Source organism: Camelina sativa, chromosome 4 (genome assembly GCF_000633955.1).
Source record: "Camelina sativa cultivar DH55 chromosome 4, Cs, whole genome shotgun sequence".
In the NCBI taxonomy this organism is placed as follows: Eukaryota; Viridiplantae; Streptophyta; class Magnoliopsida; order Brassicales; family Brassicaceae; genus Camelina; species Camelina sativa.
In genome coordinates this window covers 22,174,820-22,186,249 of record NC_025688.1, presented here as the reverse complement: position 1 = coordinate 22,186,249, position 11,430 = coordinate 22,174,820, and the positions used below count along the sequence as shown (strand labels likewise).

Genomic DNA, 11,430 nt, shown 5'->3' with positions numbered 1-11,430 from the left:
CCAAATTTTTTATTTTCTGGTTGTATATAGGTTTTTGATTAGTTTATTATACGTAACGCGGGTTTACACACATATGTATATATATGTTTGATTTGGTCATTTCTGATCATGATAATTAATGTCGAACCAATCAATAATTCGCTCGAATCTGATGCAACTGAGAATTGACAATGAAACATGATTGGATAATGTTTTTCATCTTTGTTAGTATGTTAAACAATGTACAAGTACAAGGTAATTTATAATCGACACGTCTTCTTAACATTAAAAAAGCGTAAATGCGCTTAGTCAAAAAGATTCTTCTTAAAACTGAATTTTCGCATTCGTTCGATAGCTAATTTTCACGTAACTTTATGCGTTTAACTGGTAAACTAACCAGTTAAAATGATGTTGTCTTTAATCTTATGTACCTAGAACACCGTAATGCGATCATAAAGTCATAACCCAATCAATAATAAAAGACGATTCAACAGTTCTCTCTTTGAAAATTTGACTGTAAAATATATAGAAAAACTTCAGAAATGTGAATGCAGATGAAACATCCCTTTGAAGGATCGTCTTCGATAATGTTGAATTAAGAGCCTTGTTTAACAACAACACGGTGTAGGGTTGACTTATAATCTTAAACAGAGAATGCTCATTACTTACTTTCTTCTGTCGAATAGTATTGAACATTCGTAGATCTACTTATCTCAGAATTGTGTATTAGACTTTTTAGTCAGCTTATATTTGTCCATAACGACGATAAAGATAGGCAAATATCTATATAAGGAAAATTCAAGTGTATGAAGATCAGAGAAACAAAACAAAACTGAGAAAATACTGATTCGAATTGAGGGGAAAGAAAAACAGATCATAGATCCCTTTGTTTGACATATCTGTTTTAACCGGTAATGTTCTGAGACTTGTTGAGAATGACTCCTTCGTATTTCACCTGGAACCATTTCATGGCATCATCTTTTGTCACTCTATGCTGAATTCCAACACGAGCCTTGCATCTTCTGCGACGTGCCACACGGTAACCAGGTCGCTCAAGAACAACATAGAAGTCCATACCGTAGATTCCAGTAGATGGATCATACCTAAGATGGAATCAAAATAAAACCCCCGCTTGGATCAACGGTTACACAAAGCCACTCTTTCTATGTTTAGTGTTAGAAAGATAAAGAAGAGACTTACTTGATACCCAAATCAATGTGCTCCTGAATACCAAAACCAAAGCAACCAGTGTCGCTAAAGTTCCTTCTCAAGAGTTCGTATTCTTTAACTTTCAGTCCACTCTCGAGAAGCTGCATTGCCTTCTCTCCCCTGACAGTGACGTAGCAAGCAATCTTCTCATTACGTCTGATACCAAAAGAACGAACAGTGTATCGAGCTGCAAAAGTCATAACATATTATGTCAGAACTCTCTTCATCATCATCGACAACAACAAAGTTATCTATCTACTAGAAGCTGATGATTACAAAGCTTCTCCAAGCAACCCATTAAAAACAGAGACGACAACTGATACCTACTGATTCTCACTACATATCTCATGAGGAATAACAACTACAAAATCACTAAATTGTTCCAAAGAACTACAAGATTAATTTAAACTTAGTTAAAAACTCACCTTTGGAGAAGACAGGAGTCTGACCACTCAATTGTTCCAACACCTACAAAATTAATCCAAAGAACTGATTCGAATCAAATCGAGCTCAATCGGGGGGAAAAAAAAGAAGAGAGAAATGAGGTTAAAGTAACAAAACCTTGGAGGCTCTGGTGAGACGATCTCCACTCTCACCGACGGAGATGTTGAGAACCAGCTTCTGCACTTTAATGTCCCTCATTGGGTTCGATAGCTTCTTCTCCGACGCCTGATTCAACGAAAAGAACTTAATCACCACATATTCACTTGAAAACATTTTTTTATTAAAAAAAAAAAAGAGAATTCAAAGAAGAAGAAATTACTCCGACGGACCATTTCGGATTAGGGTTGCGATAACTCTCCGGCCGACGGGAAAACACGAATCGGAAAAGAGGAAACGCAGAAGAAGCGGCAAAATATATATAAACCCTAGATCTATCTAATAGTTAAAGCCTCTAGGGTTCTAAGCCAATTTAGGAGTCCGCAATGACGCTTTTACCCTCCACCCTCCAACAGACGCGCACGTTACCCGCACGTGACCTTTTTGTTTGAGTTTCAATAGCATTATAATGGCCCAAGATCGGCCCATAGACAAAATTCACTTTATTTGATGATAAATTTATTAATTTCCATGTTTAATAACTCAAAAGTGTTTTTACATTAGTCTGTTTTTAAGCAAATCCAGTAGTACATAAAAAAGCCTTACATTTTCATGTCAAAAACAAAAAAGAGAAGCCTTACATTTTTTTGTTATCCTCTGTTTTATTGAGAACAGATGCTTGCTTTTTACCAGGCGAATTAGGAGACCTAGCCAAGCTAAAGCTACTGGAGCAGCCACTAAGCTTTGAAGCTGACCTACGGTTTCTCACTAATGGAACCAGTGACTGCACCACATCTGCCATTAATGGTCTGTAGTCAGCTTCTGCTTGAACACACATTGCTGCTATTGCTGCAACTTGAACCACTTCTTTTGTCGAGTACTGTCCTTCCAGTGTTGGATCCATTATGTCTACTACTTTCTCTCTATCAGCCAATTGAGGCAAAGCCTGTAGAAAAGGATAAGAGAAGTTATTAGAGCAAAAGACGAGAAGAAATGACATAAGAGCAGTCTTTGAAAGGAATGGTGTACCCAAGAGACAAGAACGCCTTCTCCTGTAGCTCTCTTCATATCTACTGGAACCCTACCGGTTAGTAACTCTAACAGGACCACACCGTAGCTATAGACATCTGATTTTGTTGTTAAGTGACCGGTTAATGCGTACCTGGACAAAGAAATTCAAAAACAATTGGTGTTATATTCGAGCTAATCAAGTTGAAGTGATGGAAGAACAATGAAATTGATTGAGTGGAAAACATACTCTGGAGCAACATATCCTTGTGTGCCTAATACACGGGTAGAAACGTGTCCACCAGCTTTATCTGATCCGACTTTGGCCAATCCAAAATCTGAAACTTTGGCGTTGAAGTTTCTGTCCAGCAGAATATTACTGCTCTTAAAGTCTCTGTGAATTACTGGGGGTGATACTTGTTCATGTAGATATTCCAAGCCTTTTGCAGCTTCCAGAGCTATTCTCATCCGAGTTTCCCAATCTAATCTCGGTGGGACAGAACCAGATCCTATATGCAATGAAAAATGAGAAAATTCTATATCAAATCCACAATGAGAACTCCAGATGCTATGTTCACCAATTAGTAACTATAAGACATTATCTAAGCATTCATGTCCCAAAATGCTATCACCCAAAGGATACGCATAGAAGTAAAAAAAGAGCCGCAACTACATTACCGGATCAATGAACTTACTGTTGTTAAGATAAAGGTGTTCCTGCAGACCACCATTTGCCATGAACTCATACACAAGCAGTTTGTGTCTATTGTCTGAGCAATAACCAAGAAGTGCCAACAAGTATGGTGAACGCAGACGGCTCAGTAACTCTACCTGTCACCAGATACAAAAAAATTGATCAATCGTTTTAAGTAACCAAAAACTCTACACAAACAGCAAAAGATCAAAGACTAAGCAAACTCAAAGAAACAAACCTCCATCTTGAATTCTTCTTCACCTTGCTTCCCTGCATGATCCATGAACTTGATAGCAACTTTTCTCCCATCGTTAAGCACACCGCGATAAACCAACCCAAACCCACCATGCCCAACCACATTAGACTTGCTAAATCCACCAGTCGCTGAATGCAATTGCTTAAAGGTGAAAATCTGCAATCCATTGTCAGTTAAATCTTGTACCTTTTGACAATCGCCTTTCTCCTCGCAATCAAACCCTAAAAAACATTCGATAGGTATTATTACAACAATAAATTCAATACTCAGATAAATAAATCGGACACTAATTGAAAAACCATCATCCAAAGATTCCTTAATTAGTAACAAATTTCAAGTTCCCAGTGAAAACAGAGTGCGTAAGAACAAGAAAATGCAGATAAAGATAAGAACTTTGCCAAAACTAATTGTGGGAGCTGCTTACTCTTGCTAATTCTGTGACGCTTAGAAACTTTGTTACGAATGTAGCAGTAGTAGCTAAAGGCGACGAACAAAGAAGAAAGAGCAAGACAAGCAAGAACCACAATGGACACAAGTGCAGCACGTTCTTTCTTTTGGTATGCTTCGTCTGTCTCCATTTTGTTTTGTCTCCCTTGAAAGAAGTAGTAGTAGCCTTTGTACTAGTTTCCAGAAATGGAAAAGAAAAGAAAAATTTGAAAACCCTAGAAATTGCCACTCAGAGAGGAGGAGGAGATGAAATTGAAACAGTAGAGGAATAAGCTAAAGCTTCGGGTTTCGTGAAAATTAGTCTTTTCTTGATTTTTGATTTTTGTGTATTTGTGTGTGTGTGAATGTCAGCTTCACTCCACTCTGACTCACTGTACTGTTTTGTTTTGTGGCGCGGGGAATAGTTGCAGGTATGTACGTATTCACCCGCAACTTTACAGTCTTTTCCCTTTAGTTTAATTTGGTACAGTTTAGTCCCCGAGTTGTTTTATATGGACCAAGCGTATCAAGGCCCATATTCGGATATAATAATCCATCCCAAAATTAAGCTTTGTTTATTTAGATTCCAAGTAATTATTTTTCTCTTCATAGTTTCCATTTAACACGGTACATAACTTACTTATTTTAGAATCAATTTGATCAAATCACTATTGGCAGACAGTAGATCAATTTCAACCTTGAACTTTTTTCAAAAGTGGAACATGGGGTTTACGAGACATGACGAAACGAAAGAAAACAGATTATTTATAATGACATAAAGTTCCAAACAGCTTTGTTTTTCTCACATCATAAAAGATTCTTCGCAACACACTACTATGCCATTAAAACCAACCATATAGTTTTCACTTTTCATAGCATATGGTAAAAGCATCTGAACTGGAGAGAGAAACTGCGATTAGTTTACTTTGTTTTTTTCACCTTAAGAGATTTGTTCTTACTTCTTTCCACGGAGTTTAGCACCAAGTGCTCTCTCCAGCTTAGAAAGGATCTGCTGATTCGGAATTGCTTTTCCTGACTCGTATTCTTGGATCACTTGTGGCTTCTCATTGATCAGCTACAGAAATCAAAACATATAATAATGTTACCACCATGAATCCAGTTACATACAAACAAGTAACAACAGAGAAAAGAGAGAAAGTACTTGGGCGAGTTGGGATTGAGTCAGCTTCTTCTCCCCTCTGGCGTGCATGATGGCTTTCTTCAACTCAGTAGGCACACGGTCATCTAGATTATACAACCCATACACAAAAAAGGCGTTAGACATGATAACCAACATTGCTGACCAAACTATCACAAAAGTGGAGAACACAATGATTTGCGGAAACTAAGATACACAAAGCTTCAGCTCTTTGGCATCCTGATAACCCCATCAACAAACAAAAACCTCCTCTCACTAAAAAAAATTCAGACTGGGAGAAAAAACATTAGCAACCCAGAAAGACATACGCCAAGAATTGCCCTTATAGGAACATGACTAGTATAAAACTATGTCCCAGAATACATACAGATTACAGAGGCAGGTAGGTACTAGTATATATTTTTCAGTGGCAGTGCATAATATAAATCAGATGAATGATTCAGATATGTATATATACACTCACGAGATAAGTTCTCAGTGTCATCATCAAGCCTCTTCGTGTTCAAGGAGGTGCCGCTTGATGCAGCCTTGTTGGATCCAGCATTGACTACAACAACCAAAGTAAAAACAAAAGAGATCCCGTTACACAACTATAAGATTCATATTGAACAAAAAACAAAAACAGATTCATGAGCAATAGAAAACCAAAGTAACCGAGCAATAATCAGAAAGCAACCTCAGGGCAAAATTGTTACTGCTGCAAACGCAATTGAAATCATAACAAACGATAACCCTAACACAAATCCTTTAAAAAAAAGAGCATAATAAGCCAGTGGCGGCGAAGGTATATGAATAACCCTAATCCAGCGTAGTAACAACTCAACCTAGATTCGATCGGCAAAATCTTATAGCATAAAACCAGATAAATATTATCGCAAAGCTTCATAATAAAAGAAGACAGATCAAACAAGAGAGAGATCGAGAAAACAAACATTTGCGAACGGTCTCGATATCGGCGCCGCTACGACGAGCGGCGTTGACAGTCTTCTCGTCGCGCTTAGCGGCAGAGTTAGGAGCTTTCTTACGGATCACAACTGGTTCCCAATCCTGAGTCATCGGTCCAACTCCTGCCATGGCTTCTCTTAGGAGATTTTTTTCTTTTCTTCTTCTTTTAGGTTTTCTTCGTTCGTGGATAAACTAAAGAAATGGGAGAGAGAGAGAGAGAGAGAGAGAGAGAGAGAGAGAGACAAAGAGGATCGAGATAAAGAAAAGTATTAGAAATGATCGTTTTGCAATTTATATTTAGTGATTTTTATTCCAGAAGGGGTAATTACGTAAATAGCTAAGCTTAAAGGCCCCCTAACGGAATATTTATATATTATTTTTAACTTCCCATCTAAAAATATCTTGCCGAAGCCGCGTTACGATAAGAAAATGTTGTTAAGGCCCAAAACGATAATAATGTTGGTCGGATTTTTTTTTGACAATGTCGGAATTTAAACCGAAATAATAAAGTACATTGACATTAAGCTATAAAGATATGAGAAAACTCAGATAAACAGAAATTATAGTCCAAGAAATAAGGGACAAAGGCCGAGAAAGCCCGTTTTGGAATTGGTGGACAAAACGGACGTTAGCTATTAATTACCTTTAACATTGCAAATCAGCAAAGTTGTATACTTTCATTTGAAAAGCTTGGGCTTTCCAAAGTGTTAAAAAACCACACCACCAATAGATTTCCACGTCCCATTATGAACATTTTTTTGGTCATCTCATATTATAAACCATAGAAAAATATATTGTGAATTACAATTTGAGCCGGCGGAAAATAAATATATTTTTAGAGTTTAAACTCTAAAAATGGGAAACTAAGCCGGCGAACAACAAAAAGTTCCTGGAAACTTAAAACGAAATCAAGAGAAAAAATACAAAGTAAAGAACTTAAACCCGAAAAAGAGGACAAAACCTTAAAGTAAGAACATATATAACCAAGCATAACTCTTACATGACAAACTAGTCTCAAGATGCAAGAATAGCTCTTCTCCCCAACCACCTGCAGACGAGATTTACTAAGGATGCCCTCGGGCAATCCAAAGCTCACATCAACCACCTCCTATCCTGAAGAGAAACCAATCTCTAGAAACAGAACCAAAGTCTTCATAACCCGGCAAACAAAGATCCGAAACGCTTCCGAATGCGATGATGACGACAACAACGTCCAGAATCGTCTGTGTAGAAGCCTTACAAAAAGCAATTAGATCTAAACAAATCTACAAAGCAAGAACAAGGAGCGAAGCCTAACTACTCGCTAAAACCAAACTCGAACAAGCACGATGATGAACGAAGAAGCTATCATCCACAACGAACAAACAACCATGAGAAGAACCAACTGCAAACAATAAAGACCAGCATATCTCCAAACAAAACGAAGCCTAAGCTTAGAAAAGGAAACATCCTTACGGGAATCAAAGGCTAGAAGAGTAGACAGGGGGTGACGGACGAGACAATGGTTGGGCGGATAAAACACAATCACAACCAAACAACACAAGCGACTTCAAATCAATGAAAAGCACATGAACTAAAACAAACGAAGGGAAGGGTCAAGATGATTCATTATTCTTCGAGTCGTACCGTGGAACTACTAGCTCCGGAATTACTAATATCAACTTGCAATCACAAAACCCAGCAGAGTTTACCGCTCCTAACGCAACCACAAGACCCAATATCGAAACTCAAACCAAACCGCAAGACCCATCCTAGTATGAACATAATAGTAGCAAAAAGATACCTTATAATTTTACATTTTCTTTATAGTTTATTGAAATTTTCACCTTTTGGCTTTTTTACAATAAAATTTATATTTTAAAACTCATTTATCTAGTATTCATATCTAACAAAATCTGTCAAGTTTGAATTTATTGTTTTTTTTTTAAAAATGTAAAAAAATTATATTAAATAGCTATTTTATTCTCTCTTTCCTCGTATTCCTAATAAACAAAATGGTAATAGAACCTAACGATTTAGAAGAACAAAAAGAACAGTAGTTAAATACATTAATTTGCTACTTGTTTGATATTGTATAAAAATTTAATTGAATAAGATGAGATTTGTGCGGTCAACTCCACTTATTACTCACCTTGGGCGTTCGGCAATAACCGGACAAACCGAACCGGACAACCCGAAAATGTCGGTTATCGGGACGAACCGAAGAGAAGAAGCATAACCAGTCGGCAAAATTTAATTTGATAATCGAATTTCGGTTCGGTTCGGTTCGGTAATCGGACCGATCGGTTAATGAAAATCCGCATAAGTATATAAATCTAACCATATGTATTAACCCTAATTTTCTCACTTCTTTCTTTCTTCGACGCCGCAGACCGCATGATGCGATTCTGAAAGCGAGAGAGAAGTTCATCACTTCATCCGGTCCTCCGATCTAATCTCGTTTATTCTCCTTCATCAATTCATCTTGATCTTCTTCTACTTCTTCTCTTCTAGAGAGTTCTACTTCTACGGATACATCTGCGAGCAGCCGAGAAATTCGTCAAGGTCAGTTCTTTTGTTGTTCTTTGTTTTCAATTTNCGAACCGGACAACCCGAAAATGTCGGTTATCGGGACGAACCGAAGAGAAGAAGCATAACCAGTCGGCAAAATTTAATTTGATAATCGANATTTGGCTATTTCGATTCGTTAGCAACATTTCATAAAGAAATTGCAACCTAAACCCTAATTTTTTTGAATATTTAAGGTTTATCTTCTTAGTCAATTAGTTTATCTCTAATTCGATAGCAACCTATTAGCATATTCAAAATTGAAACCGAAACCCTAAATTTTTTGAATCAAAAAATTTAGGGTTTCGGTTTCAATTTTATTTCGAAAGTTAGGGCTTATCTTCTTTTGTTGTTCTTCAGCTAACAATTAGTCTATCCCCGATTCGTTACCATCTGATTAGCTTAATTAGGGTTGGATTTTATATTTACTTTGTTTATGATCTTGTTTCATTATTTGCAACTTGTATTGTTGATTGTTATTATGAGCTAATGAGAGCTATAAAATCATTTGTAGATGGCCGATGAAAATGACAAGGAGCCTATAGTTCAACTCGGACAAGAAGATGCAACTGCGGATGTTGGACCGAATGTATCTGGAAAGAAGCGTCCAAGACCTCCATCTGGTACTGATAAGCCACCAAAACCAAGAAAGAAGTATGCAAAAAGAGCTCCAGTTTGGGAACATTTTCTGCAAAGGGAAGGAGAGTTAGCTAAGAGCTACTGTAAGTATTGTGCAGCAGAGATAGCTTGTGATACTAAGACAGTAGGTACTAGCCTGATGATAGTTCACATTAATAGATGCAAGCAGTACAAGGATTGGGTAGAGAAGGACAAGCAGAAGGTTATAACGGGTGATAACAATGGGAATCTGAAGGTCATTAAGTATGACCCGATGGTGTTTAGAAGATCAGTTAATGAGATGGTAGTAGTGAATGAGTTGCCACTCTCCTTTGTAGAGTCAGCGGGATGGAAGCGGTTCTGCTTCAATGTCTTGCCGATGTACAGTACATTCTCTAGGAGGACTAGTACTAAAGACATTGTGGCGATGTATCTGCAAGAGAAGGCAGCTCTGAAGAACTTGTTTAGTTTAGAGAAACAAAGAGTTTCTCTCACTATGGATATATGGACGTGTCCTACCACATCATATAGCTACATGGTGATCACAGCTCCCTGGATTAATAGTGAATGGGAATTGCAGAAGAGAATTCTGAGCTTTAAGGTCATCACGAATCACAAAGGAGACACCATTGCAGGGCATTTGCTGGATTGCTTAGATGATTGGGGAATTGAGAAAGTCTTCACGGTAACAGTCGATAATTCGAAGAACAATGACAAGGCTTTGGATGCTTTTAAGATTCAGTTAAGGCTGAGAGGAGAGGAAGCATTAGTTAGAGATAGTGATTACCTACATATGTGTTGCTGTGCACATATCCTCAATCTGATTGTCGGAGATGGTTTGAAGAAGGTAAATCATCATGTTGTTGTTGTTAGGAATGCAGTGAAGTATGTTCGGTCATCATTCACTAGGTTGAAGTCTTTCGCATTGAGGTGTGACACAGGGAAACTGTGTAGAGGGAGTTTGCCACTCGATGTTTGCACACGCTGGAACTCAACGTATTTGATGTTGAGTTCTGCTTTGAAGTTGAGGAAGGCTTTTGAGAAGATGGAAGCTGAGGACAAGTTTTACTGTGATTATTTTGAGGAAGAGGATGAGAAAACAAAGGCTAAACGAGTTGGACCGCCGACTAGTTCTACTTGGGAGGAAATTGCAAGGTTGGTCAAGTTTCTGAAAATATTTTATAAGTGCACCTTAATATTCTTTGCCTCCAATTCAGTTAGTTCCACTGTTTGTTACAATTAGATTGTCGACATTGAGAGGAACCTGATGAGTAAGTGTACCAGTCCCGATAAGGAGATCAGAAAGCAAGCACATGTTATGAGGAATAAGTTTGACAAGTATTGGGATGGATTGAAAAACATGAATCTGTTAGTGATTGTGGCCAGTGTCTTTGACCCTCGAAACAAGATGAAGTTTGCTTCTCTCTGCTTTGACCAGCTGTATGGTAAGGATACAATCGAGTCTAGACACCTCAATGCGAAAGTTTCAGATGTTATGAAGAACTTGTATGAGCATTACAGTTATAAGCTAAGCACACCATAAGCCATCGAAGACACCCCAGGTTCTCAGCCAGAGTCTACCGTCTTTGAGTTATCAGATGATGAATATTGTGAGGGGATACTTTCAATATTCGACAAGGTGGTTGGGTTGAAGACTTCTGCAGAACACTACAATGAGTTACAACAGTATCTAGCAGAGAACCCTGAGCTGCGAGTAGAGAATAGGTTGGGGATGCCTTATGATGTTCTCAGTTGGTGGAGACGTAATAACCCAGAGTATCCAGTCTTGTCAAAAATGGCTAGAGATGTTCTAGCAATTCCAGCCTCATCGGTTGCTTCAGAATCAGCTTTTAGTACAAGTGGAAGGGTCTTGGATCCTTACAGAAGCTCTCTAACTCCTTACATGGTTGAGGTATTGTTGTGCACCCAACAATGGTTAAAGAGCTCGTATAAAGGAGAAGCAACCGTGGCAAATTTGGCCTAGATGTTGGAGGAAGTTGAATTCTTTGAGTCTCTTGGTAAGTTTAACTTTTCTCGGTTTAGTTATCC

General features: G+C 38.0%; 3 protein-coding genes across 3 annotated transcripts; all 3 read right to left on the bottom strand.

The window, feature by feature from the left end:
• On the bottom strand, positions 746-2,075 carry LOC104781782 (60S ribosomal protein L11-1). Its single transcript, XM_010506525.2, has 5 exons — positions 1,962-2,075; positions 1,750-1,857; positions 1,614-1,656; positions 1,180-1,375; positions 746-1,082 (listed from the first exon to the last, which is right to left on the bottom strand). Exons 1-5 carry the CDS (start codon positions 1,962-1,964, stop codon positions 884-886), a joined length of 549 nt encoding a protein of 182 aa, XP_010504827.1. The 5' UTR covers positions 1,965-2,075; the 3' UTR covers positions 746-883.
• Positions 2,250-4,483, bottom strand: LOC104781781 (serine/threonine-protein kinase CDL1-like). The gene is made up of 6 exons (XM_010506524.2): positions 4,111-4,483; positions 3,669-3,907; positions 3,432-3,567; positions 2,987-3,245; positions 2,758-2,890; positions 2,250-2,674 (listed from the first exon to the last, which is right to left on the bottom strand). The coding sequence occupies exons 1-6, from the start codon at positions 4,262-4,264 to the stop codon at positions 2,366-2,368; spliced, it is 1,230 nt and encodes a 409-aa protein (XP_010504826.1). The 5' UTR covers positions 4,265-4,483; the 3' UTR covers positions 2,250-2,365.
• Positions 4,856-6,482, bottom strand: LOC104781780 (multiprotein-bridging factor 1b). Its single transcript, XM_010506523.2, has 4 exons — positions 6,204-6,482; positions 5,735-5,818; positions 5,275-5,357; positions 4,856-5,187 (listed from the first exon to the last, which is right to left on the bottom strand). Exons 1-4 carry the CDS (start codon positions 6,343-6,345, stop codon positions 5,068-5,070), a joined length of 429 nt encoding a protein of 142 aa, XP_010504825.1. The 5' UTR covers positions 6,346-6,482; the 3' UTR covers positions 4,856-5,067.